This window comes from Natrix helvetica, assembly GCF_964273705.1.
Source record: "Natrix helvetica genome assembly, chromosome: 12".
Lineage (NCBI taxonomy): Eukaryota > Metazoa > Chordata > Lepidosauria > Squamata > Natricidae > Natrix > Natrix helvetica.
In genome coordinates this window covers 19,833,518-19,860,785 of record NC_138556.1, presented here as the reverse complement: position 1 = coordinate 19,860,785, position 27,268 = coordinate 19,833,518, and the positions used below count along the sequence as shown (strand labels likewise).

The 27,268-nt window shown below is 47.0% G+C and overlaps 1 protein-coding gene across 2 annotated transcripts in view; it reads right to left on the bottom strand.

Annotated features, from left to right (window-relative positions):
- Positions 1 to 26,148, bottom strand: part of ENTREP2 (endosomal transmembrane epsin interactor 2) — a 53,219-nt gene extending 27,071 nt beyond the window's left edge. Inside the window, exons 1-2 of one of the 2 annotated variants that reach the window (XM_081964454.1) lie at positions 25,793 to 26,148; positions 14,530 to 14,586 (exon numbers count right to left, since the gene is read on the bottom strand). In XM_081964454.1, coding sequence (XP_081820580.1) covers positions 14,530 to 14,586; positions 25,793 to 26,068 — 333 coding nt within the window. In that variant the 5' untranslated portion in view covers positions 26,069 to 26,148. The remainder of the gene's footprint in view (positions 1 to 14,529; positions 14,587 to 25,792) is intronic. The other variant, XM_081964453.1, reaches the window with a different exon arrangement.
- Between the last annotated feature and the right edge of the window lie 1,120 nt (positions 26,149 to 27,268).

The following is a 27,268-nucleotide window of genomic DNA, read 5'->3' as shown; positions in this document are numbered from 1 at the left end:
GGAAAGAAGGAAGGAGGCGAAATGAAGGACCCATTATTCAGGCTCCAAGTTGTTATCCAAAGGGAGAAGAATCTCACCAAGGTATCAAGTTCCATTAAGCTCTTTGAGGTTGGCCCAAGCTTTTGGAATCTTTTGGGCCACCTGCAGATTCCCTGGAGTTTTACCCACATCACATCTGAAAGGGATCGGAATTAGACCGGTTGGTATTTTCTACAAGATCTACCAGATTCCTGACAAGTCAAGAAGTTTGTGAGACCTGCTACCCCAAAGCCTTGGATTTTAGCTGCATGATGTGGCACAGAAGGGGCTACAAGGGACTCCATCCTGCCACCTTCTAGAACAGGGGTGTCAAACTCAAGACCCATGGGGCGGATCTGGCCCGCGGGGGCTTAGATCTGGCCAGTGGGGCCACCCTGGAAACAGCGAAGGACCGGCCCCTGAGGCTCCTGAGCTCCGTTTCCAGCTGGGACAGCCTCCTGCAACTCTCTGCCAGTGAAAATGGAGCTCGGGAGGGCCGCACGTTTCACTGGCAGAGGGTTGCAGGAGGCTGTCCCAGCTGGAAATGGACCTCAGGGGCCTGTTTTCACTGGCAGAGCGCTGGGGCTGCCCACCCAGCCCACCCGAAGTCATACACAATCCTGATACAGCCCTCAATGACACCCCTGTTCTAGAACACAGAAGGTCTATCACAACAGCTTGCCCCATGGCTTGTGACCACTGCTGCCGTGCGATTCCTACCTCCAATGCCCACAGAGAGCAGCAGCACAATGTTACAGCAGCACCCAAGCACAAAAATGTGCTTTAGTTTACTTCCACTAGAAGGTCCTTTCCCAAAACCGTGATGCACAACTAGGTGGCATTGTTGGCAGGTCACAGCTGAAGTGCTTCCATTTTTGTCTACCTTTGATCCAATCTACCCAACTCTTTCAAAAAAAGAACTAAGGAGGAATTTCCTGACAGGGAGAACAATTAACCAGTGAAACAACTTGACTCCAGAAGCTGAGGGTGCTTCCATCACTGGTGGTTTCCACAAAGAGACTGGACAGTCATTTATCTGAAATGTTACAAGGTCTCCTACTTGAGCAGGGGGTTGGACTAGATGACCTTCAAGGTCCCTTCCAATTCTGTTATTCTGTTAAATGCCCTCATCTGGTGGTGGAGCCATGGTTCGAATGCAGTACTGCAGGCTACTTCTGCTGACTGCAACTGCCTGCAATTTGGCAGTTCAATTCTCACCAAGGCTCAAGTTGACTCATCCTTCCATCCTTCCGAGGTGGGTAAAATGAGGACCCAGATTGTTGGGGGCAAGAGGCTGACTTTGTAAACCACTTAGAGAGGGCTCTAAAGCACTGTGAAGCGGTATATAAGTCTAAGCGCTCCTGCTATTATCTGCTTTGCCCCTGGTGGTGGCTGAGATTCTGAAGGTGGCATAATCATGCCATAGTTTGTCACCCAAGTCACCCAAACTCCAAGCAAGGCTAATGTCCGTGCAGAGAGAAGGTGTGTCTGAAGTTCACCCCTACCACTTTGCTGAAATGTGATTGAGCAGATGTGCTTTAGTCACCACTTGAGACCAACATCCTCCCGCTCATAAACTCCATCTGCAGAAGTAGATAGTGCTGGGGAATGTCTCATACCGCAAAATAAATTACACACTTCACATGCCATTAGAGACAACATGTTCCCTGATCATAGCTAAGACTGCGTCATCTGTGTTTCAATCATTTCATCTTGAGTGATAAATCAAGGGGAACTAATGTCAGCCTGCCTCTCCGAGTTATTCGCAGGAGTGAGGGACCACATGGTTAGACATTCGTACCCAGAAACAATCAATGTCAAAACATCTGTTATTCAAATCACATTCTCAACGATACAACCTGCTGATTTTGCCTTCTCCACCATCTCATCTTAGTCTCTGCCTTCACGGTTAAATAGGACAGGCTACAAAGCTTGCTCAAGAGTCATTCCCTACTCATCCTTTCCCATCTCATCACAGAGTGTGGGCTGTGGGGTTTCAGACACATGGGACGTGGTGCTATGAGGAAGCGTTAAGAGAGCCAAGGATGCTTTGTCATCAGAAGACGATGATGGGGAGACACAGCTATTGCTTGGAATGGTGTTTTTCAAACCTGCTCACTTTGAGACATGTGGACTTCGACTCCCAGAATTCCTAAGCCAGGAAGCCCAAAGTTTCAAAAGACAATTTATCTGCAAAAGGTAAGGCTTCAAACAATGGCTGGAAGTTGCAAGCCATAGTCAATTCATCCAGGCTGAGCTCTCCATGGTTCTGAAATCTAAGTCCACTCTGGAGTGGAACAAGTTCCTTTTTCTACAGTTGACTCCCTCTTGCCACATATTTTTCCTTAGCCAGCATCTCGAGCAGAGTTTGATTGATTTAACAACATTAAACACCGAAGTAAATCCATCATTAAAAACAGAACATCCATATGTAGAAGAAAAGATTTAAAAAATGAAACCCATATTTGCTGTCAAACAAGTCTAAATGCTCTTTTAAAGAGGACACAGTTTTCATTATCTTCTGAAGAACAATCAGGACAGGGACACAACTAATCTTGGGTAGCCATCTCTGTTTGGGGAGGGGAGCTACTACTATGAAAGCCAATCTCTGAGCCCCAAGGCCCTTCTTTACTTTCAAGGTGGATATCTGGACCATCTTCTCCCTCCTGTATTATGTAGGTCAAGCAGAAGCTACAGAAAGGAGACAATCAGCCTATGTCTTGGAAAAAGCTTTCTAGGTGGTCAACACTTTGGACTGAGTCCTGATGCCTAAAGTTCCTCCAGAACAGGGATTAGCCTGCTCTGTGGTGTAGTAACACATCCTACGTCAGTTGTAGCTTCCAAGTTGACTTGGAAGGGAGGCCTCAGGTGATGCAATTCCCTGATGGGATTATGACCAGCTTGATACAGTAGATACTTGGAGATGGTGAGAACCTTCTGCACTGATCTGCGGATGTCAAGCTGGGTTAAACGACAACTTTATAGTGGAATAGACACCAGCTACACTCAGGAGGCAGATCTCAACAGCTCACCCACCAAGCTTTTATCATTCTTCCTGGTGCCACCAAAAAGATAACCTACCCAAAAGGATGTGAGGTACAGTCAGCCTGTCCCTTCGAAGAACCCATCCATAATGCATGCCGAGCGCTTTAACTGGTGTTCAGAACTTCAGTGATTATTCCGAGCACATTTTCCGGATGCAACTGTGTGTGGCCGCCTTAATATTCTCTTTCATGCGTGGCTTCTATGATGCTAATCCCCTTCATTGGGAACAGATAGGGTGGAGGGACAAAGAGAGAGGCACCAGACTCCAAAATAAACATGAGATCGTCTGAGTTAAATGGGAAGAGAGGTGGGCCACCTGAAGCACATCCCACCTTGGTGAAGACTGCTGGAAAAAAACCCCATCACGGTGCATGAAACACCCCATCATTTCTTGGCAAATGCATCTATTTTTTCCCCTTCCTGACACCTTGCAGCTCCTTTTATTTTTTGGTCTTCTAAGGACCTTTTTGTCTCACGCTTTGCCAGCTTCTAAATGGCCCAAACAATAGCATTGTCAGCCCCGTCACTGTTTAGCATTCCCTCGGCTCGCTGTATTTCCCTTATCATTTTGACTGTGGCTTGAGCTTATTATCTGCTCCCCGCTCTCTGCGTCTGGATGCCTCAATGAAAACCCTGCAAAACAAAACGCCAGGCAGCAGCCAGTCGTTGCGGTGTGCAATTAACTGTTTGTCGTCTTTGGAATGGGCGGAAGCACCCTGCGCCGGGTGAAATGAAATCACCTTCTCTGGATAGTATCGCTTTCTGCATCTTTGATCAGCAATTAGCTTTCTTCTTCCTTGTACGTCTCATTGCTTAAGCGAAGGGTTTGAGCTATTCATTTATTTTGTTCAACTTACAAACCGTGCCTAATCAGACGTGTCTTGGGGCAGCATTCAAAAGCTTTGAAAACACAACATAAAAACGAAAGGGATAATAAACAAAAGAATAACAACTTTGTATTGGGAATGGACTTGTTCACAAGCCTTTACTTACGCAACATCCATAGGATGTACCAGAATCTTCAGTGTGACATTGGGTTGACTCCATGCCCTTCTCCATCGTAATTGCAGCCCACACAATTTTCTCTCTCTCCCACAAATTGCATTGGGCAAATTGTCTTTGTTAATTTCTGCCTGCCTGCTGGGAGTGACTTTCTCTGAATTTCTCAGAGGTTTAGAAGACCAACTTCTATGGAAGTGAGAGAATCCCTCAGCTGCTCAGGTTCTTATCCCCGGCCCAATTTCCCCTAATCTTCCATCTGTTCACTCCAATTGTGCGCCTGGTTGCTCTTTCAAGATCACCCAATCTGAAGTTGGTTTGGGCACAGGTGGATTTTCTGTGTTGGGGAAAAAAACCCGTCATGGGACGTGCAGCTGCTGAGGTGTGCAACACGTCAGCAAAGAAATATCTTTGTGGAAAGATCATTTGTCTTCCTGAGATAACTGATGAAGCAATGCAAGACCACCATTCTTCTAGATGAACCTATGTAGACCATGGCTTTAAGAATAATTCAGTTTATGAAGAAGGAGGAAGGAGGAGGAGGAGGGGGAGGAGGAGGAGGAGGAGGAGGAGGAGGAGGAGGAGGAGGAGGAGGAGGAGACGACGGAAGAGGAGGAGGAGCAGGAAAAGGAGATGGAGGAGGAGGAAGAGGAGGAAGAAGAGGAACAGAAGGAAGAGGAGATGAAGATGGAAGAGGAGGAGGAGGAAGAGGAGGAAGAAGAGGAGGAGGAGAGGGAGAAGGAGGAGGAGATGGAGAAGGAGATGAAGATGGAAGAGGAGGGAGAGAGTGAGGGGGAAGAAGAACACAGGCATCTGAGGAAACCCAAGGTAGCAACCCCAACTGAAGCCTCCATTTTGACTTTCTCCACTCCCCCTGAGCAGAAGAGAGGAAAAGCACATGCTTATCCATACTGGATTAAAATCCACGCCATTTAAAGTTTGTGAAGTTGGGAAGAAGCATCGCCCTTGAAGTATGTTTTTTCTCAGAATGCAACTTCAAATCGGGCCGACTTTTATTCCCACGGATTGTCCAGGATGCGAGCGGAGAGCCTCCCGAGAGAGAGTTGTTTCCCATCCAGAAACGAAGAGGTTTAGTGCTGGCTGAGGCCCAGGCGTTGAGTCTACGAAGGTGGGAAAATCCTCGGAAGCCAGGGCCGTGGGAATCGGCCAGAGCTCCTTCCAAGGCCGTTGACATTTCTCCAGAAAGCTTTCACGACTTATAAACCCGGCAAGTTTGGCAGGTGTCATTGTCTCTGCCGTGCTCTTACTGCCTCTTCGTTTATTTACTAGATGTTCATCCTGACTCTCCTCTAAGGAGTTGGAAGGGAGCACACATACCTCCACGGGCCCTCCCCGCTTATGGTCTCTTTGCAGCAGCCCCACGAGGTGGATTAAGCTGATAGAGAGTAATTAAGTTAGCTGCAGCAGTGTGATGGCAGAGGGCAGCCATAAATCTGATTGTCTTCTGCCGTCTAAATCAGGTCCTCCAGTTCAGTCTTTGCCAACCTTGGCAGATTCAAAGGTGGACTTCACCTCCCAGAATTCTCAGCAAAGGCTATTGCTGGCGGTGGAATTCTGGGATTTGAAGTCCATAGGCCTGGAAATTGTCACGGGTGGGGGATTCTGCTTTCATTTAACCATCTCAACTACTGGCTCTGTTAGGACTACAATCCAGGGTAAAATGCAGCAGGTTCTGACAGGTTCTGGAGAACCGGTAGCAGAAATTTTGAGTAGTTCGGAGAACCAGCAAATGCCACTTCTGGCTGACCCCCGAGTGGGGTGAGAATGGAGATTTTGCAGTTTCCTTCCCCCAGGAGTGGGGAGAAATTTGAATTTCACCACTGCTACAATCCCCAGAATTCGCAATTAGTACGGTTGGGACGTCCGGACGGTAGAGTCACAATTTGTGGGAGGAAAACCGTGTGGGTTTGATTCTGCTCTATGCTGACTTAATGCGTGGTCTAAATCAGGTTTCTTGCCACTAAAAGAGCTCCGTTGGTGGAGTCAGGTCCACATGCTTCGAGGAAATGAAAAATCAAAAGCATTGCTGCCCCCAAAGTAATCTCTCTCCCTTTCCTCTATCATAAAATAATGCAGACTTTTTTTTAAAGTCATTTTTGAGATTGTCCCTTCTGTCTCGGCTGGCATGCAGGGCGAAGTAGATTGAAAACCAGAAGCTTTGCTCTCAATCAAAGGAGTTTTTAAAAAGCAGGAAAATGTAAGCTTTAGAAAAACGGTCCCTACGGCCAGGCACGATTGGAAGATTTGATTGCAAATAAAAACCCCGCTTTCATCGCAAGGCAGCATCAAGGAAGCGGCCTTTTAATTTCCATCCTTTTTACATTTCCATTTGCATCAATATTTTAGCTCCTGAGCTGGTCTTTCGGTGACAATTTGCACAGGTATTCCCAAAATCTTGGGAAAAGTCCATTGTCAAGCAAATCAACGATCAAACAGCTCGACGTACAACACTTCATTTAATGACTGTTCCGAGTTACAACAGCCCCGAAAAAGGAGACGTATGACCATTTTTCACACTTACGGCCACTGCAGCATCCCCGTGGCAAGAAGGGTCATAAAGTGGAACAAAATTCACTTGACTAATGTTTCACTTAGCAACATAAATTTTGGGCTCAACGGCGGTCATAAGATGAGGATTACTTATATTGCACCCAACCGTTTGCTTAATTGGGGCTTCCCACCCATCGTACATCACCAGACCAGAGGCCCAGACTTGTGCAGACCAAGTGTGTTAACGAAGGAGGACGAAGCAAAAGCAAACTCCTCTTGTGTGATTACACAAGCGTTTCCCCTCTTGAGACTCACGCTGGGACAGCTATTTGCCTCATATTTTCCACTGCCGGCGTTGCGTAGGAAGCAGAACCTCCCTGAGCAAAACACCAACTCCTTTCCTTTTTAAACGAATCAATCCTGCCTTCCAGCCATCTGTCACAGGCGGAGGGGATTAGCACCAATTCATTACCAAATAATAACAATGCTAATTATTTATTTATGATGAGGTCAGGGGTCAATTGCATTGAAGGAAAAGAACGCAAGATTCCCCCCCCCCCCCGACAAAATTCCCAGAAAGATCCGGTGGTGGAAACAAGATGCTGAAAGATGAAAGGCGATGAGTAAATGAGAAAGAAATAAAAGGAAAAAAGAGCAAAGAGAGAGAAAAGACAAAGGGAAACATAAAGGAGGGCTTTTGATCTTCTTTGCAACAGTTATACGTGCCTTTATAATTTTTCCCCTCTCTTCACGGTTACATAGATAGATTCTGTCCATGTTTTACCTATAATCTTTCCATATTCTATCCTTTCTAATCATCCAACCCACAAATCACAAGTCAATGCTTTCCTCTTTCAGGAAAAATTCTGTAAACTCGCCTAACAAATTGTGATTAGTTACGGCTTGTTTTCTTAATCAAACAAGTCAATTTTGCCCTCTCTGCAAATTCTGTCATCTTCACCAATCATTCCACCACGGTGGGTGTTTCAGTCAATGCTCTGTGTTAAAGCAGAAAGAGTCGGGGGGTGGAGGGGTGGCATCGCGAAGAGCATTCTGGACATGGGAACAGCCAACGCAAGAGCAAGGGGACCCGCGGAGTCATTTCCAGATGAGTTTGAGGAACCTCAAGAGAAGCAACAGGCACGAGAGGCACCACGCTCCTCTTTGGATCTGCTCACTGCAAACAGGCCAGGTTGTGTCGCTTATGCGGTGGGCTGCATGCCTACTCAGGGTTACCATGGTGACCTGAAGCAGTGGTATCACGGCCAGTTAAATTGTCACCGCAACCTGCTGGCTCAGGAAGCCAGTCTTCTAACTCTCCAGCAGCCCTTCCTGCTTCTGCTTCCTAGGAGAAAATCTGATTGACAGATTGGACCCGCAAAGACCAGCTGGTAACGGTGCACGTGCCCAGAGAGAGGTTCGCCATCATGGTATTATATGTTCAAGGGAGGTCTTGAGTGCGATTATTGCCTTAGGACGGCTTCAGCCTCCCCTACTACAGGCTAGAAAGGGGGGAATGGAAATGAAGCCTCCCTTGTGAACTTCTGCTTAAGGACAGGGAGAGCCATGTGACCTGATCGATAGTTTAATGGAACATGTGCCAATAAATGGAATTTGCACATACAGATGCTGTGATATAACAAGCCCATCCCTGACCAGCTCAGAGGCTCAGTTGTTTATTTAATTCAGCTGAGTCCACTTTAGCAGGCGGGATCTAAGAACTGTGCCTGGAGGCACCTTTTTCTACCGTAGACAACTGTGTCGTTTTGGCTGTGTGGTTCCCGGGTGTGCCTTGGGGAAGTCCTGTTCTTTGAGGCAACCTGGAAATACTCCAGACTGATAAATAAACCCGTGTCCCTTGCAGACGGAGATAAGCCAGCTCTAAAACTCAGGGGTCCCCCTGGAATTATAGCAAGAAGGAAAGAACAAAGTCCAGACACCCCAGTAAAACTGGAAGGCTGAGTGCAGACAGACAGAGAGAGAGGATTTACAAATACGATTCCCGGGATTCTATGGAGTTAAGCCATGAATATTTCTGGAATAATGCTGATTGTGGGGTCCTTGGTGTTTTCTGAGCCTGGCTGTTTTCTTGCAGACGTTTCGTTATTCAGCTAGGTAACATCTAACACTGATGATGTTACCCAGTTTGGTCACGAAATGTTTGCAAGAGAACCACCAAGAACACCACAGTCCCTCTCTCCCCTCTCCTCCTCCTCCTCCTCCCTCCTCTCTTTTACTGCTGATGATGTTCCCTAGTTGGGCCATGAAACGTCTGCAACAACCCACCAAACTCAGAAAACATCAAAGGCCCCACAGTTCAACCTTGAGCTACAAATATTCTCTTCCGTAATGCTAATTGTCGTACTCCACAGCTGGCCCTTCAAAATCGCACGTACTTTTGGAGGTCTGGTTTTACGATGACCCGAGTTCTTGGTGCATGGTTAGGTTCTTCCCACAGGTAAGAGCTCTGCGCTAATCCCTTTGCTGTTTGCCCCCTCTCTCTCCTCCCTCCTCCAGTTCTCAACCACCCGAGCAAACAAATGCAAAACAAATGCAAAACAAGCAAAACAAAATGTTGTGCAAATATCCCTGCCAGGTTTAAAACAAACAAACCTAAGCCCTCCCTGTGAAGTTCTGTGTGTGTGTGTGTTATTTTAAAGTGAGCACCATACATCATAAATGATAATTGCAAAACCAAATGAAATGCTTATTAACACCACCTCAACTCAGGAACAGTACAGGAACAGCTGTACGTGTTTGTAATTCGTTGATGGGGAAAAAAAGTAATTTGCAAGCAGCACGAAGGAGTGTGGGGAGGGGGAGGAAGGTCCTAAGGGTAGATCTGCACTCCAAGCCAGGCAGCATTGCGTGTGGATTAAAATTAGACTTTCAGACGAGGAGGGTCTTTGAAGAGAGCAGGGTGAGTAGAAACCAGAAGAGCTAATCCAGCCAAGATATTAAGGTCACATTTGATTAACAAGGACTATATGGCTTCCCTTCGTAGGACGTTAGGACCCCCCCCCCCTAGAAAAATGAAATATCCTGGGAAATACTGAAAAGGCAGAATATTATATTTCCCTGGATAAGAAATGGAGGAACATGTTTTTAGGCAGGAAGCAGACTCACTCTTAATAGCCCCCACTTTTGTCAATGGGCCATTAAAAGGCCTGAGCCGGTCTATTCTACATAACAAAGGTTCCCCCTTCTTTTTTCTTTCTTTTTTTAAAATTCAACATTTTTTAAACATTAAAACCACAATTACACTTTTACAGCTTTCCGTTATCGGTATTTTCTTTTTCTGATTTCGAATTTTCCATTCTCAGGCCTATTGTTTTATACATATATACCTCCTTATTTCATAGTTACTCATTTATATAATATATACAACACTTACACCTCTATCCCTCTCTAAATGTATACCATTTCCTTTTATTTTATTTTGTATATATTCCTTCTGCATTAATTCTACATCTCTTTTCAAGCCAATTATACCACCTATTCCATATCTGGTATGACTCTGTTTTCCCCTCCTCTCTCTTAGTTCCAGCGTTAATTTACCCGTTTCTGTGCATTCTAGCACAAAGGTGCTTTTTCAAGAGGCAACTGGACTTTCCGGTTTCAGGAGTATAAACCCTTCCATTCCTCACCATCCAAGTCAGAGCTGAAAAAGCTTCTTGGATGAGAAGCGAAACGTCTTCAAAAAACCCCCCAGAAAGTCCAGTTGTCTCTTGAAAAAAAAAAAACCTTTTTGTGACCTGGATGACTGAGAATCTCCATAGACAATTCAGCATTTGGAATGGCATCAGCAATCAATTTAGCATTGGAGCATCTGCAGCTCACGAGTCTCACATCTCATCAAGCCTAAATGCACTTTTGATCTGGACATCAAACATCTCCCCCCTCCCTTTTTTTAAAATCACCCTCCTGATGACCAGAAGCTTCCAATGTCAAAACAGAGACACTCCATTGGTGACATTCAATTCATCTAGGAAAGCAATGGCTAGCACTCTTCTGAAGCCCATGGGTATAAAGTCAATTGATGGGGAAGGAAGGCCTCATAAAAACATCTCAGGAAGAAATCTGGAAAAGAGATCTGCTCACAGCTAACCACAGATATGTTGCAGGGTTGAGGAGATTTCCTGCAGGGAAGAAAGGCTGCAGAAAGCAATCACTCGTGCATTTGGCATTGCCTAAGGCAGGGGTCTCCATCCTTGGCAATTTTAAGCCTGGAGGACCTCAACTCCCAGAACTAACCTAGGTTGCCAAGGTTGTGGACTTCAACACTGGGAGTTGAAGTCCACAAGTCTTAAAGTTGCCAAGGTTGTGGGTCCCTGCCTTAGCCTAAGTTGCCAAGGTTGTGGACTTCAGCTCCCAGTGTTGAAGTCCACAAGTCTTAAAGTTGCCAAGATTGGAGAGCCCTGCCTTAGCCTATTGCACAAAGCCTGTAGATTTACACAAAAGTTCATGGTGACCAAACTGTCACGCACAAAGAATCAGGGACAGATGCTAAACGGCAGTTGGATTTATGCTCAGGCTTATACACAAGAATCTAGCCAACTCAAATTCAATCCTAAACTGACACCAGATAGAAGCATCAATGGAATTCAACAGGGGAGGGGCTTGCATCATTTGTGGCAATGTAAGGACTCCAGGCTGATGACTTGCTTAACTCCATCCCTCCCATCTTTGCCTGCTCTTCCCCTACGAAAATTGCTCTTTCTCTCCTCTGTGTCCACTTAAAAGATGAGTGAGACCTAAATATCGTAGCACGCAGCTACTATCCACCGAGTGTGAAAAATGCTGTCCAGGCTGATTAAAGGGGGAGAAGATGCTCCTTAACGCTCCACTAATTGCCTGCTGTTCTCCATCTATTTTCTTCCACCAAGCAATGGGGCCAAAGCCCAGCCAGAAAATGAGCTGTTCTTTCACCACCAAAATGGTACTGATAGCTTTGAGATGAATAAAACATGCCGCATGCAAGATTAATACGAAAATGGAGTTGCTGGTGTCATCAGCAGAAAGCACGGTTTCACAGCAACCCCTCCCCCCCCCCCCCGTGCATTTATTGCTAAGAGGGGCTTCCGTTGCCATGCCTGAAGTCTCAAGAAGGCTAAGTGGGCAGGGATGAAGGAGGGATTTTGCTTCTTCACCCCTTAAAGTGGTCAAATCTTTTGCTCCGATTTCTTTGCATCCTGCCTTCGTTATGTTTACGAATAACTCTAGGTGGCGAACATATCCATGTTCCTCCTTTTATTTTCCCCACTACAACAACCCTGTGAGGTGGGTTTAGGGCTGAGAGGGAGTGACTGGCCCAAACTCAGGTGATTTTCATTGCTAAGGTGGCACTAGAATTCCCAGTCTCCTGGTGACTGGCCCAAAGTCACCCAGTCAGCTTTAATGCCTAAAGGGGGGCTAGAACTCATACTGTCCTGCTTTGCAGCCTGGTGTCTTAACTGCTAAACCAAACGGACTATCCAGTCATGTCGATGCATTTAATTGAGTCCTACGCTGCTATTCAAAATCAGGATTTTTCTCTTCCGTCGGTAGCACTCGGGAGGTGAGCAGGTGAGGAACGGGAGACATCAATGGGAGCAGAGGGAATCCCAGGGGCTGCAGGTACATGACGATGTCACCAAATAAACTTTGCAATGCGCACGAGGTCCTCGTGGCCTGTGTCTGAGATTGCAGGCCAGTCCAATGTTTGGGATGCTGCAGTGTCGCTTTGCGTTGAACTTTACCCAGGGGTGGGATCCTGCCAGTTTAGCAACCACTTCGCTTCGCGCACGCTTCGCACGGGGGTGCAGTTTGCAGAGAAACCCCCTTCCGCTTTACTGCTGGAGAAGAGAAAAACAGCTGAGGGGGCAATCCACTCTGCCACACCCATCAGCTGGGCTTCAGAAAAGGGAATATGGGTGAGGGGCAGGTAAGCGGACCCAGCTGAAAATCAGAGCGGACTGGTTCGCTCCCAGCCAATAGTCGGAGCTACCGGTTCGCCCAAACCAGTCCGAACTGGTCAAATCCCTTTGGTTCTCCTTGAAAACGGCGACCCATAACTCTGCTAAACCAGAACTTTAATCCAGTGGTGAAATCTATTTTTTCCCCACCAGTTCTGCGGGTGCGGCTAGCTGGGGGAGGGGAGGGGTCATGTCACTGGGTGGGCGTGGGCGTGGCCAACTTTCCCCCACTTTTTAAAGTATGTAAGGCATTTTTTTTCCTTCCAGTTCGGGCAAACAGGCAGGAAAAAAATGCCTTAATTTAAAAAAAAAAAAGGTTCCGACAATTGCACCGCTCACAGCTGAGTCACGCGACCCTCAGCAGCTTTTATTTTATGCTACCGGTTCGCAGAACCAGGGACAATCATCCCTACTGGGAGGATTTCGCCTCTGCTTTAATCCCTCCCACTCCTGGTGGGACAGACCAGCAAATTATTGCTCTCAGCTGCTCCTCATTTCCCTGGGGAAGGATTATGGGGAGAAAAGGAGACCAAGTGCACCATGTTTGCAATTAGCAGGATCTAAATCTGGTTCATAAATAAGGTGAGCGCATACCTCTGGGTGTTTTCAAGCCTTTGGAAAGAAAAATAACCGCCCATTCAAAAAAATAATCTACCGATTCCTGTTTGGATTGGATTGGATTGGATTTATATGCCGCCCTTCTCCCAAGGACTCAGGGCGGCGTACAGCATTAAAAAAACACATAGTACAAAAGTTAAAAGGAAATTAGAAACAGTCCAAAAAACAAACCCAATTTATATAACACTCACATTTTAAAAATTAACAGGCCAGGCCGGCTTGCTGTTTGCTTTTCCAGATCCGCCAAGTGGCTCATTCACGGCCGATCTCAGTCAGCTCCGCTTTGAGCAAATACCTACCCAGATACTTTGCCTGCTCAACAAGCAGAACTGGGATTAATTATTCCACGAAGGTTCCTGTCCGCTCAGGATTAAGTCAAGGCTACTAAATGTGAATATCCCTAAGAGCAGCCTGGATCTTAGCCCTTTGGGGAGGGAATAAGAGGGGACAGAGGAGGTGGGAAGTCAAAGGAAAGGAACTCAGGACGATGCATTCAAGAATCAAGAGACTTCACAAATCAAAACAAGATTTCAAAAAGATGAGGAACAATACGGTGTACATGAGAAACAAACGGAATTAGATAAAATTTTATTAGGAACGGGAGGAAAAACGAATACCAAATTATATAATTTTCTTTTAAGATATAAAATGGAGGAAGAGACAGTAAAGGAGACAACGATTAGCTGGGCCAGAAACTTTGGTCACAATGTAGAGTTAGAAAAATGGGACAAACTTATGGGAAAGAAATTATAAATTTACGACGGCAGTAGCCAATAAAGAAAACCTTTATAAAATGTTTTATAGATGGCATTTGCCCCCCGCCCCCACGAAATTGGCCAAAATGTATCCAAATCTATCCCTCAAATGTTGGAGATGTAGCCACAAGTCTGGAACATTCCACCATATGTGGTGGACGTGCCCCCACCCATCACAAGGAAATAGTGGTGCAAAATTCTGAAATGGCTGGAAGCAATTACGGAGCAAAAGAAAGAATTGAAACCGGAATTGTTCTTATTAGGAATATTAGACCTCAAAACGGACAAAAGATTTCAATGCATAATACTACACATACTTACTGCAGCCAGGATTGCCTTCGCACAAAACAAATCAATACATCCGCAGGCGAAACAATAATAAGAAAGGTACTCGAATGTGCAGAGATTTTTTGTCGCGGTTTTTTTCTGTTTTTAAAGGTAAAACTGTTTAATAAAAACTATTTTTTTAAAAAAGAATCAAGAGACTTTACTCTGAAGGAAGCCCCGTGTTCAAAATCTGCTTCTTCCTATCCATGCATAGCTTTCCTTTCTTTATGATTACCCCCAAAGCACCGTCCGTTGCCCCAGCCAATGCAGTAGGGTCTCCACAGGAGTAAGCTCTTACTCACCACAAGGGACAGGGGCCTTTTCCAAGAGACCACTCCAATCAGCCCAGACAGCAGCACCTGAAAGATAAAAAGAACAGTTCAGACTTAGGGATTTCTCAAAGTCAAGAGAAGACGATGACAACTTGAGTCTAACTATGTCAAAATCTGCCTGGCAATTTTTCATACACTTTCTTCTCCCCCCGCCCCCCTAAAAAAAGGCTTCTGGCTTTTTAAAAAAGTCTATTTTCAGGTTATTTCAAAAGTTCTTTCAAACTTCCCTTGGTTGGGCTTTTGAATTGCCTTTCCCACTAGACCTGATGGAACGCTGTTGTTTTCTGACATGAGTCTTTCTATCTCCTAATCTTGAAAAAAAAACCAATTCTCCTCTCCCCAATCTCTTTGCCTTGCAGTTGAATGACAGGCAGGGAAGCCACAGACCTCTGGAGAAAGAATGATATCATGAAAGAGAGGACTTCCCAGCACATTCTCGGCGGCCCCATCAAAAATACATTCAAGAACATTGTATTCCACCCTGGAGAATTGCACCAAATTTTTTATCTCCTCTGAGACTCCATAAGAACATAAAAATGCAATGAATAGTGTAGAGTAGAGTAGAGTAGAGTAGAGTAGAGTAGAGTAGAGTAGAGTGGAATGGAATAACAGAGTTGGAAGGGACCTTGGAGGTCTTCTAGTCCAACCCTCTGCCTAGGCAGGAAAGCCTAGACCACTTCAGACAAATGGTTAACCAACATCTTCTTAAAAACTTCCAGTGTTGGGGCATTCACAACTTCTGGAGGTAAGTTGTGCCACTGATGTACCACTGAGTTGGACCTACCTCAGCTCATGCAACAGTCTGTTTTCACACTAGCCCACCACTGTCCAACGAAGCCCACCAGTCTACCATGAGATGGCCATCCGTGGCTGAGGGTTTTGGAGGTTGCAATCCCAACCCATAAAACAGGCACAAGATTTGGGAAGAATTTTTTGTCTTCAAAAAAAGCTAATTGTCCATGACATTCTAAAGATCTTTCCTTTGGCATATTAACTTTTCAAAAATGGAAGAATTGGTTACAGGCCACATGAGATGGCACAGTGTTTTGCCACCGCTGCAAAATTCATTGCCGCCTCAACAAATCCATCATCAACACGAATGCCAGGTTCCCTTCTTTTTCTTCTATCGAGTATTTTTCCCCTCACAGCTAACTCAAAACATTTCCCTGCACCAAGTATTTGTTTTTACAGAACATTAATTCTATTATGCACTCATCAAGTTTAATGAAAAAGTTATCCGGGTGTAATTATGCAAATTTATTTCCAAAAGTAAATGAATTCAAAGTGTAGAGAGTCGCCGTGTAAATTAGCCAAAAAAAGTGAACGATGTGTGTTTGTGTGTCTGTTTTTGATCCCCGCGCAGATGTCAAACATTAATAGGCAGAGCTGGAGGGGTCTCAATCGCACTGCGGCTGGGGTTAATCAAGATCACCGAATTGCGCAGCTGTAATTGTCAGCGGTGTTCCCCAAAACATTGGAATGGCAAAGGTCCCTGCTTAACTCTGCTTTATGACAGCAGCTGAAGGATTAGACTCGACTCATTCTGAAGGTCTTGCAATCCAAATATAAAAGAATTAAGAGTAAAATGCCCCGTTCTTTTCCAGGGCAAAAGCTTTTTTGCTTCAAAATTGCCTTTTTCCTGCCTGATGGAAATGGCCAAAACTTGTTTCGAAGCAGAGCTGTGAACAGTGAGCAAGCGGGACTGGAGTCCACTTTAAAACTCTTCTTCCTAAGTTTATTTCTTTTACCAAAAGCAGACTATACAAGTGGGTGGCATAAACATTTGGCACGCAAATAAATAAATAAAAACCTCACATAACAAAAAGGGAAAAGCTTTGTTATTTCCACAATGAAAAGAAAGAAAGAAAGAAAGAAAGAAAGAAAGAAAGAAAGAAAGAAAGAAAGAAAGAAAGAAAGAAGAAAGAAGAAAGCAAAACAGCTCTTCAAAAAGCAATCATGGCAGTTGGCTTGCAGATTATTCCAGGCGCTTCTCTTTCTATTCTCCTGCCATCTTCAAGAACTTCAAACTTCGACATTCATTTTTTGTCTGAAGTTCAGTTTTTGAAAAATCCAGGCTACGCTGAAACACTCCAGAGGCCCCACTTAACAAGAGCCCCACTTTAAAAACTTCCTTTTCGCTCGGCGTTAAGTAGCTCAACAAAAAAACAACACCCTTGGTGATTCTCTCCCATCTTTTTGAGGGGCTGCAGCCATTTCTGTGCCGTTTTCAGCTGAATAACAAAAAGGAAAAGCAAAGAAAAAATGTGGAAGAATTGAGGGTAAGTCTCAGGTCTCCTGGGGGTTGAAGTCAAGGCACCCTGAAGGCACTTTCTACAAAAGGCAGTTGTTAAGTGCCAAACAGTGAGGTGTGTCAATGAAGCCACAACCTAGAACGAAGGAGGAATTTCCTAACGGTGAGGACAATTAACCAGTGGAAGGACTTGCCTGCAGAAGTTGTGAAGGCTCCAACAGTGGAAGTTTTTAAGAAGATGTTGGACAGTCCTTTGTCTGACATGTTATAGGACCTCCTGCCTGAGCAAGGGGGGAGGGGAGGGCTAGAAGACCTCCGTTATTTGGTTATTCTTCTTTTAATTTCTGTCTTGAGACGTTGGCCTCAGCTGCAAAGGAAGGAAGCAGTCAATCAATGCACAAATTGATTGCCCTTCCATCTTGGCAGCCTATTTGCCAGCTGGACCTGCCTGCGTAACAGGATCGTCAATCTCATTTTCCCAGGTAAATGTTTTGGGATCGAAACATTTTGGACCTTGGGAGGATTTTCACCCCAAATTTGATTTGAACCAGAACCCAACCGTGCTTCGTGGCACGCCAGGCCCAAAGTTGCGGTTAAAAGTCTTGGTCCTTCCCAGAATAAGGGATGACGTCGCGAGCTTCAGATTGGGAGGGAAACCATTTCTTTCGTTGCTTTTCCTAGGAGGCCCATCGATTTTTCTCCTTCTTTTTATGTCTGCAGAGGCTCTCGGTCACAGAGGTGCTTTTTCAGGAGGCAACTGGACTTTCTTGTTTTTTTTCTTTTGAAGACCTTTCGCTTCTCATCTGAGAAGCTTCATCACCTCTGACAGGATGGCGGGGAAGGGAAGTATTTATATTCCTTCTTTTTATATTCAACACCTTCCTTTTTGCAGCCCCTCCAAACAATGAACCCATCGCCTCCTTCGAATAGAGCTGGCTTCTCTTTACAGGGTAACAATAGTCCCGATTTATTTTATTTTATTTTTTAAAAAAACCTTTAAGGAGGTATCAAGGGACCCCCTTCTATTAAACGTTCCAAATTAGGCTGAACCTCCCTCTCCGCCCCCAACCTGATTAGTCAAGCATAGTCAGATTATATTGAAATGCCTTTGCTAATTATAAATCTCTGTCAAAATGCTCTAACAATAGAAAGAGAAGCCTTTTCTTCTCAGGATCATTAGAAGGAAAAAAATGTTCCTTGAAAAGACAAAAGGGGTGAAAAAACGACTCTTGAAGGAGAAAAATAAGCTGCGTTTACAACCAGCATCCATTTAAATAGAAAAAGGCATCCTTGCGTATATAAGGTAAAGGTAAAGGTTCCCCTCGCACATAAGTGCTAGTCGTTCCCAACTCTAGGGGGCGGTGGTCATCTCCATTTCAAAGCTGAAGAGCCAGTGCTGTCTGAAGATGTCTCCATGGTCATGTGGCCGGCATGTCTCAATGCCGAAGGTGCATGGAACGCTGTTTCCTTCCCACCAAAGGTGGTTCCTATTTTTCTACTTGCATTTTTCACGTGCATTCGAACTGCTAGGTTGGCAGAAGCTGGGACAAGTCACAGGAGCTTACTCCGTTATGCGGCGTTAGGGATTTGAACCGCCGAACTGCCAACCTTTCTGATCAACAAGCTCAGCGTCTTAGCCACCCTCCAGAATTGGAGAGAACTCCCCGTAAAATGTCTGCAGTGTTTTGAATTTCCTCCTGTCCCTTGCTCGTTTGCTCAGCCTGATCTGGCCGTTGGGAATGTCCACACTTCCTGCTGCTTGCACCAGCCTTTGGGCCTCCCCTCTGCAGGGTTTTCCTCCCCCAAGATGATTATACTGCCCTCCCCTCACCGGGACTGCAGTTCAGAAGAGCTTTAAAGAGAAGCCACGTCCTTCGTCCTACAGTCGGTCAAGTATAGAACTGAAATGATCTCATGCTGGTTCTGCGGAATGACTAGCAGCTTGAGGGAGCAGCTGTGAAGGTCTTGGAAAAGGCAGCCCAATGGGTGATGTGGCTCTACCCACCAAGATCAGAATAGCACAAGCCACGGTATTCCCTGTGACCCTCAACAGAAGAAGGTTGGGCTTTGGAGAAGCAGGGTAGGAAGATGGTTGAGGCTTTGGAACTCTGGAGTTGGAGAAGACTCTGGAGAACATCCAAGACAACCAAGAGAAGAGAGGAAGGAGTCATCAAGCAGACCAACTTGGAGTCCTCACTGTAGACACAAGTGACCAAGGTCAGGTTATCCTGCTATGGACTTAGGATGCGAAGACCCAGCTCTCTGGAGAAGACTTTTGATGCTGGAAAGATGAAAGGAAAGAGAAGGGTGACAGGTGTACGGTTGGAAGACCTGAAGGACCAGGGTGAGCGTAGATCATCATGGAGAAGGTCTAGCTATGTGATCTCCAAGAATCCGTAATAACTTTCTCAATCAAGAAATGGGAAGAAATGGAAGATGATTTGCAGTTAGATAGACAGACTCAGTTAGAGTAACCAGGGGAGAAGACCTGAAGGACCAGGCTGGGGACAGATCATAATGGAGGAAATCTGTCTTATCTGGTTGCTAAGAGTTGACAATGATTTGATAGCACATAATTAAAACAACATGGAGGTCTGTTTGTTTGCGCATTTAGGTCAGGGTTGACGCACACACCCCTCCCTTCTCCAAAAGGGATGATGATTAAACCGCTCAAAAATAGCCAATAAAATAAAGCATGGATGGAAGCTTTTGAGACCAATCTCGAGTCACTGGAAATCCTATTTCTGCTTGTTAAAGCTAAGCCGATCTGGTTAAACTGAGAGCAAAAGGTCCTAGCAAATTAGCAAATGCAATTGAGCTACAATTCCTGAAGAACTCTGGGAACTGAAGTCCGTGCCCCTTAAAGTCGCTGACTGTCTGGTCCAGACTGCCAAACCTTTTCATGGAGGCCCCTGCTCCAGGTGGTCTTCTCTCTGTCTTTTCCTTTAAAAGTTTTAAAATTAAGACCATTCTATTGTCTTCCTGACTGGGGTGCCTGCCAACGATTTAACCGCTTCTGCGACGTGAGCTGCATGCCAGTTTTTCTTGCCTTCCCCCCACCCCCTTCTCCTTTGGCTGCATTGTTGCGCAGAGCTTTTGTGTAGAAAGACCAGGACTCGGCCGACAGGGGGAAAAAACCACACACACACACAAGGTTTCCGGAGGGGCAGGTAGAATTTCCTGTGAAGGAAAATTACACCTGTGACACCTGCTGTGCCCGACACTGACTTACAAACACCCTGCCGGCAGCAGACAGGCTCTGCGGATTGAAAAGAGGGAAGGGCAGCGTGAAAGTCTAAAGTAGAAATGAAAGAGGGAAGCGTTGGAAGATCAGAATAACAGAGTTGGAAGGGACCTTAGAGGTCTTCTAGTCCAGCCCATGTTTAGGCAGAAAACCCTACACCACTTCAGACAAATGGTTATCCAATCTCTTCTTAAAAACTTCCAGTGTTGGAGCAATCACAACTTCTGGAGGCAACTTCTGTTCCACTGATTAACTGTTCTAACTGTCAGGAAATTCCTCCTTGGTTGCTTCTCTCCTTGATGAATTCCCACCCATTGCTTCTTGTTCTGCCCTCAGGTGCCTTGAAGAATAGTTTGACTCCCTCTTCTTTGTGGCAGCCCCTCAAATATTGGAGGACAGCTATCATGTCACCCCTGGTCCTTCTCTTCATTAAACGAGATCCATGCAGTTCCAGCAACTATTCTTCATAACTTTTAGCCTCCAATTTCCTAATCGGTGCCAGGGCTTTGGTGTCACTTGAAGGAAGTCACAACATCCTCAGTGGGCAGATGGACAGATCAGCTGGTGGGGAAGGGACAGACAATTCCATTTGAATAAACAATTCGAGGACACAAGTAGTCCTTGACCTACCACTCTAATTAGGTCCGGCTGGAAATGTTGCAAATAGCAATCACATACGATTCTAGGAAGCTGGGTCCGTCGTAATTCCCTGCCGGCTGCCAAGCACCCAAATATTGATCCTGTGGCTACGGGGAGCATTGCCACAGTCAAAAGTGTGAGTCGTTTTTGTCCGTGATGTTGTTACTTTGAACGGTCAAAATTCATCTGAAATTAAAACCATGGCCCACCGTATGCCAGACCGATATTTCAGAGGGCGCATCTTCTCTGCAAATGCCACTGCAGGTTCAGTGGCTGAGACGTTGAGATTATCAATCAGAATGGTCAGCAGTTTGGCAGTTCGAACCCCTAGCGCCACGTAACGGAGTGAGCTCCCATTACTTGTCCCAGCTTCTGCCAACCTAGCAGCTCGAAAGCACGTAAAAATGCAAGTAGAAAAATAGGGGCCACCTTTGGTGGGAAGGGAACAGCGTTCCGTGCGCCATCAGTGTTGAGTCATGCCGGCCACATGACCACGGAGACGTCTTCGGACAGCGCTGGCTCTTTGGCTTTGAAACGGATATGAGCAGCGCCCCCTAGAATCAGGAACGACTAGCACATATGTGCAAGGGGAACTTTTACCTTTACCTTTTAAACGATTGGCTTCTAAGGAAAAAAAAACCCTTGAAATTTATGCCCCGAAAAAGAAAGGCGACTCATGTCATTTCCACCTTTTTGATTTATAATGTCCTTTGAAGTCTTCCCACGGTCATCCTGCCCAAATAGCAGTGATGCTGATGGGTTTCGTTTTCCTTTATCACTCCAACGATGGCTGGGCGATGCTATGAAGACTCTTGGGCTCAAATGACTTGAGTCCTGCCATCTGATTTACCTAAAGGGGACCCAGTGAGCTCAATCGGTCTCTGACCAGATGGGAAGAACATTTTACGACGAATATCAGCATCTGAGTGGCGAGAAGCAAGCTTTGAAGAGGCAAAGGGGGTGAGGCCAGCTTGGGAGACGCTGCTGCTGCCTTTTTTAGGCTGGTATTCTTGCAGACCCTGCAAAGAGCTGGACTGAAATCTCCGGTTCTCTTTCCTTAGAGGGCAATTACCCCGATCAGAAGTTCCCCGTGAGAATCTGTCTTGAAAATAGGACAGACAAAACAGCCCCCCCGTTTCGCACAGGAAACTGCAGCTCTACATTCCCAATTTACACCAGTCCACTTGTGAGGTGGGGAAAGAGAAGCAATTCCTTCTGGCGCTTTGCTTTTGCCAAAAGACTAAGAAATGGGGAGAAACGTGGAACAGACGGGAGTGAGGGACTATCAGGAATTCACCCTACAGTTCTACTGTTTGCGTCCCCTTTAAAATTCTGCAGCCTGTGGACGCAAGCTGAGGATAAACTGGATAAATCGAGCAAAAGAATCTGGATTCTGAAAATCCAAGCAGTGGTCCTGCTTAAATCATGATAACAATTCCCAGTGGCATAGTATTTTTCTCCTTTTTTCTCCTTCTAATGCATGGTTCTATTTGACTCTGCCGGGCCAAAATTCCAGAAGTCGTAACAATCCTGCCAGCCAACCTGCCTCCTTAAAGCCATTTCCACCACCACCACCCAACATAAATTGAAGGCCGAGACGCTTAAGAAGTCCCATTTTTCCCCTCCCTCCCACCATCCCAGCCTACACACAAGTCCGGCTTATTACTATGCCAAGACATAAATAACTGAGCCAGCTCCAAAGCAATTGCCTGTCTCTTCGCTTAAGCTGGTTTTATGTTCTGCATCCCAAGAGTTTGGGCCAAGAGAGAAAAGATGGTCTGGGGGAGGATGGGAGAACCGTCAAACCAAGTGGGACAAATGAAGGCGACCACAAAAAAGGGAAGCTTGAAATCAAGCAGCTTAATTCTAAATACAAAAGAGAGGAAGCTGAGAGGCTGCCATAAAAATTAAATAAGTTTAACGTGTTGCAGAATTTGCTCCTCTCTTTGATTTTAGACCTACACATGCATTGTTGGTCTTTAATTTGTGCACCCTCCACCGAGCCCACAAGCAACTTTTCAGATCTTCTTTGTGACTCTTCTACTCCTCCAAAGACCAAGCCTGGGGAAGACATCTGGAGGAGAAGGAACGCTTCTGATTTCCATGAGCTCCTCAACCCTCACAAATGGTCCAAGATGGGACAGCAAATTCCCAAGCGTCACTCTAGAGAAAGACCTGCCCATGTGGCAGGGAAGCTTGGGACAATGTTAAACTGTAGGTGGCTTTCTTTCTTATAAGGGGAAGAACATAGCTGTCATCCGTTCAGTTGTATTTTAAAAAAAGAAACCAGCAAATTTTACTCCAGAGGTTCAATCAAGGTCTCTGCTGAATGTATGATTTGGGTTGCTTCAGATTGAAAAGAGGCTGCAGATAGAGTGTCCATCCAGATGTTCTTTGCTAGAGCTCCCAGATGCCCCACCCAGCTTGGTCAATGATGAGGGACACTGAGAATTGTAGCGTAGGAACATCTGGAAGGCCAGAGGTTTCCTGTTTCTTATATCTTTAACGAATCCTGCTAAATATGATCCTCAACCTAAATTGCTAGACAACGTCTGAGCCAAATGAAACACTGAACAGCTTCTGAACAAGGGAGGTGACATGAAGATCATGAAGACAAAAGTACCTGGGTTTTCCTCCCAACTTCAAAAACCAGGGGGACGACTTCTGTCTGTTGTGGGTCCTTTTATCCTTCTTTAGAAATTCAATCAGCTGAATTCGAACACAATCTTTTGATCTCAGCAGTCCTACAGGCCAATTACTGTCCCTCAACTACAAGCACCTTTGCCTGGACACCTGGATGAAATGGAAATCCCTTCACCAAAGATCAGAAGCCTGGAAGACCTCCGTTCAAAAGGCGCTCAGCACCTTCCCTTCTGGAGGTCTTTTAAGGAGCAGCAGGGAAATCGCAGGCTGCTTTGATAACTCACTCTTGACAAGGACTTAAGGAGAGTCTTGAAGCCCTTTGAGATACCAAAGGGGCAGACCTTAGTCTTGGTGCCAGAAGATCTCCACTGTCAAAGCAGATGGGGAGGATCCATCCAGGGAGGAGAAAAACAGTTGCATCCACAAAGAAATCCTACCAACTGACCCTTCCTGCTTTGAGGATTCCATCCAGAGCAAAGAGGAAGGGACCTCCAACTAAGCCATGTCCAAAATCACCTCCTACAAGCCTACCAAGAAGGCCTTCAAGACTTGCTCCTTCCATGAAACTGCCAGGGACCTTCCTGTTGTGCCCACCTTGTCAGATCCCCTGTCTGACCTCACAACACCTTTTCCTCCTTCTCTTGTTCTCGCACCCGTGCCCAGCATCAGACTCCAAGCTGAGGAGCCTGCATTGACCATCAATCATCTCTTTTTTAGATGTCACAGCCAAAGTGAGGATTTGGGAGACAACACAAGTGCAGAAATGTGTCAGAAATGCCGCTGACCTGAGATTCACCGTTAAGGAAGCCCTGTAGCACAGCCTTTCATACTAACACAAGGAACTCAGCACATGTTAAAACGCATTTTAAGCCACAGAGGTGATTAGGGGACTGGAGACTAAAATATATGAAAAACTATTGCAGGAGTTGCCTATGTCTAGTCCCATGATGGTAAAGCTATGGCAGGCGTCTTGTCTGATGAAAAGAAGGACTAGGGGAGACATGATAGCAGTCTTCCAGTATCTCAGGGGTTGCCACAAAGAAGAGGGAGTCAAGCTATTCTCCAAAGCACCTGAGAGTGGAACAAGAAGCAATGGGTGGAAACTGACCAAGGAGGGAAGCAACTTAGAACTGAGGAGAAACTTCCTGACAGAACAATCAACCCGTGGAACGACTTGCCACTAGAAGTTATGGGTGCTCCATCACGGGAGGCTTTTAAGGAGACACTAGACAACGATTTGTCTGAAATGGTCTAGGGTTTCCTGCCTGAGTATGGGGTTGGACTAGAAGACCTCCAAGGCCCCTTTCAACTCTGTTGTTCGGTGAAATAAGGTGCAATTTTGCACAAAGGACACTGGGCCAACCAATCAACTGGTTCAGCTGAACCATGGTTCCTTCCACCAAGAATGGCCTTTGCACAGTGAGCCCCTTCAAACAGTTTACAACCCAACAGCTGAGGCTCATGGCACACTCAACACAACCAACCAGGCAATTCCGACAAAGGGCAGAAGGGAAGGGGGCAGAAAAACCACCACCTGCCCCTTCCCCAAATAAACACAGAAACCAAACCCTTGGCCCCGCTTACCAACCACCACCGAAATCATGACGCTCAGCCATTTCAGGCGCTTGAAACCGATTCAACAGATCTATACATTTTGTCCTCAGGAGGCTATAAGGGGGGGGAGGGGGCAGGAGGGGCTGCAAAGGGCAGCGTTCAATGCCAATGAAATGCAAAACAAAGGGGGCAAAGAGAGCAGAAGCAACTTATCTGATGGCGTTGGGTCACCTCATTTAGGACTAGCGCCTTGTCTTAAAAAGCAGAGACCTGCCTGAGCAGCAGCAGCAGCAGCCAAAGCACAGAGTGGCCAGGCTGATGTGGGACGCTGGGTGCGAGTCCTGCGTTTTAAAAAAAACCCCACCAAAAACGCTGCCAGTCCTAAAAGAGGCGGCCAGATGCCCTTGGAGGTGCCCCAGGCTGCTCTTTGACAAGCAGCATCTCATCCAGATATGTGCAAACATCCTGATTTCTAGGCTGGACAGTTGCCAATTCTCTCTCTCTCTCTCACACACACACACAAAAACACACAACACAAAACCCGCCTCCCTTCTGGTCTCAGGTGAAAACCTCTGGTACCTGACTGATCTCCCCCATTGTCCCCCATCTCTCAGACTGGTCCCAAGGCCACCTTTGAGGGTGGGGACTCTCAGGGTGGGGGACCCTGGAAGGAGGCTGGCAGGGGCGCCAGGAGAGGAGAGGAGAATAGAAAGAAATAGGAAGAGAAGAGAAGAGAAATAGAAATAATAGAAATGGGAAAAGGAATGGAATGGAGAAGAGGAGAGAGGAGAGGAGAGGAGGGTTCCTCGGCCCCTGCCCGGCGATGGATGAACTCCGATAGACTGTGCCTGTCCCTGGGGTCTCCCCCTCTCCTCCCCGTCGCCCCCTCCCCACCCGCTCACCGAGAAGCCGGCCCAGAAGGGGCAGGAGTGGCGGACGCGGGCGGAGGTGGTGAGCGCCAGGGCGGCGAAGCTGACGGCCACGATCAGGCAGCCCAGCGCCATCTGCGAGACGCCCAGCGCCAGCAGGATCCGGGAGCGGGCGCGGAGCTCGCGCAGGCGGGCCAGGCGGCGGGACAAGGCGGCGGGGCTGAGCGGGAGCGCGCCGCCGCCTCCTCCGCCCGCCAGCAGCCCCAGCGCCCCCGCCGCCCCCGCATCGCGCCGCCCGCCCAGCGGCATCGTCCCCGGCTAGCTCCCCGGGCTGCACCGGCCGGGCAGCCGCGGCGCCTCCTCCGCCGCAACCCCGCCGCCGCCTCGCCTCCCCGCCGGCTCCGGCTCCATCGCGGCGCGTCCTCGCCGGCCGCAGCTGGCACCTCCGCGGGCAGCTGGGCTCGGCGGCTGGCTCCGCCTCCGGCCCCGCCCCGTCGCCCCCCCCCTCTCCAGGAGGCGCCCCGCGGGCGCCCGGTTGCAACTGCCGCCGCCCGAGCGCGCCTCTTGCCTCCTTGGGGGCGCCCGCTGCAGGCTCTGTCCTCCCCCGCCCCCTGCCCGAGGGTCCCTTCCAGCTGCAACGGCTGGAGGTCTTTATTTTGGGGAGGGGGAGTCGGAGGTGGCCAGGAGGAGCCCTGGTGGGAGGGACTTTCCAGCTGTTGGCAACTCAGGCTTGATGATGAGCGAAGCATGGGCAGACTGTCATTGTTGGTTTGTTTGGCTCCCAGGATGGAGGGAGGGAGGAGGGAGGTTTTAATTTAATGGTCGGGGTACTTTCCCGCAACCCAGGATAGGGGAAAGCATCCTGGGTACCTCTCCCCTGGGGTCTAACCCTAACTCTAACCCTTCAGCCAACCATTGGGGGTGAAAGATAGTCACCTTCATTTGTCATGTTTGGTGGTGTGTGTGTGTGTTAGTCGATTAATCAGAATAGAGATGGAAGGGACCTTGGAGGTCTTCTAGTCCAACCCCGTCCTCAGGTGGCGACCCTATACAATTTGAGACAATCAGGAAATCGTCAGTCGAGCGCAACGCTTCGTCACGGAAAGATTTTCCACCGCCGGCCTGCAAATAAACAGCGAGGAGAAGATGCAACAGGAAAAGTTATCTTACTCAAATAAGATCAATACACCTTCATTGCCTTCCTTCCTTCCTTCGGTAACTTCATCAACGGGAGAGCCGGGCGGGTGAGGGGGGGGGTGGCAGCCAAAAGCCCCCATCAACACAAAAAGGGGGCTACAATAATTTACAATCCCAAAGATGCCAGTTTCCCCCCCTTTTTTTTTACATCCCGAGGCTAAACGGCCTCGTTGACTTATTACCAATATTGAAATGAGATATTTCGGTCTAGCTGGGCTCTCCGTGGACCCCATTAGCCGGAATCGGTCCTACACGATCTGCTCTTTACCCTTAATGGAACTCCAGAAAGCCCAGGCCTCCAGGTCCCGAGTG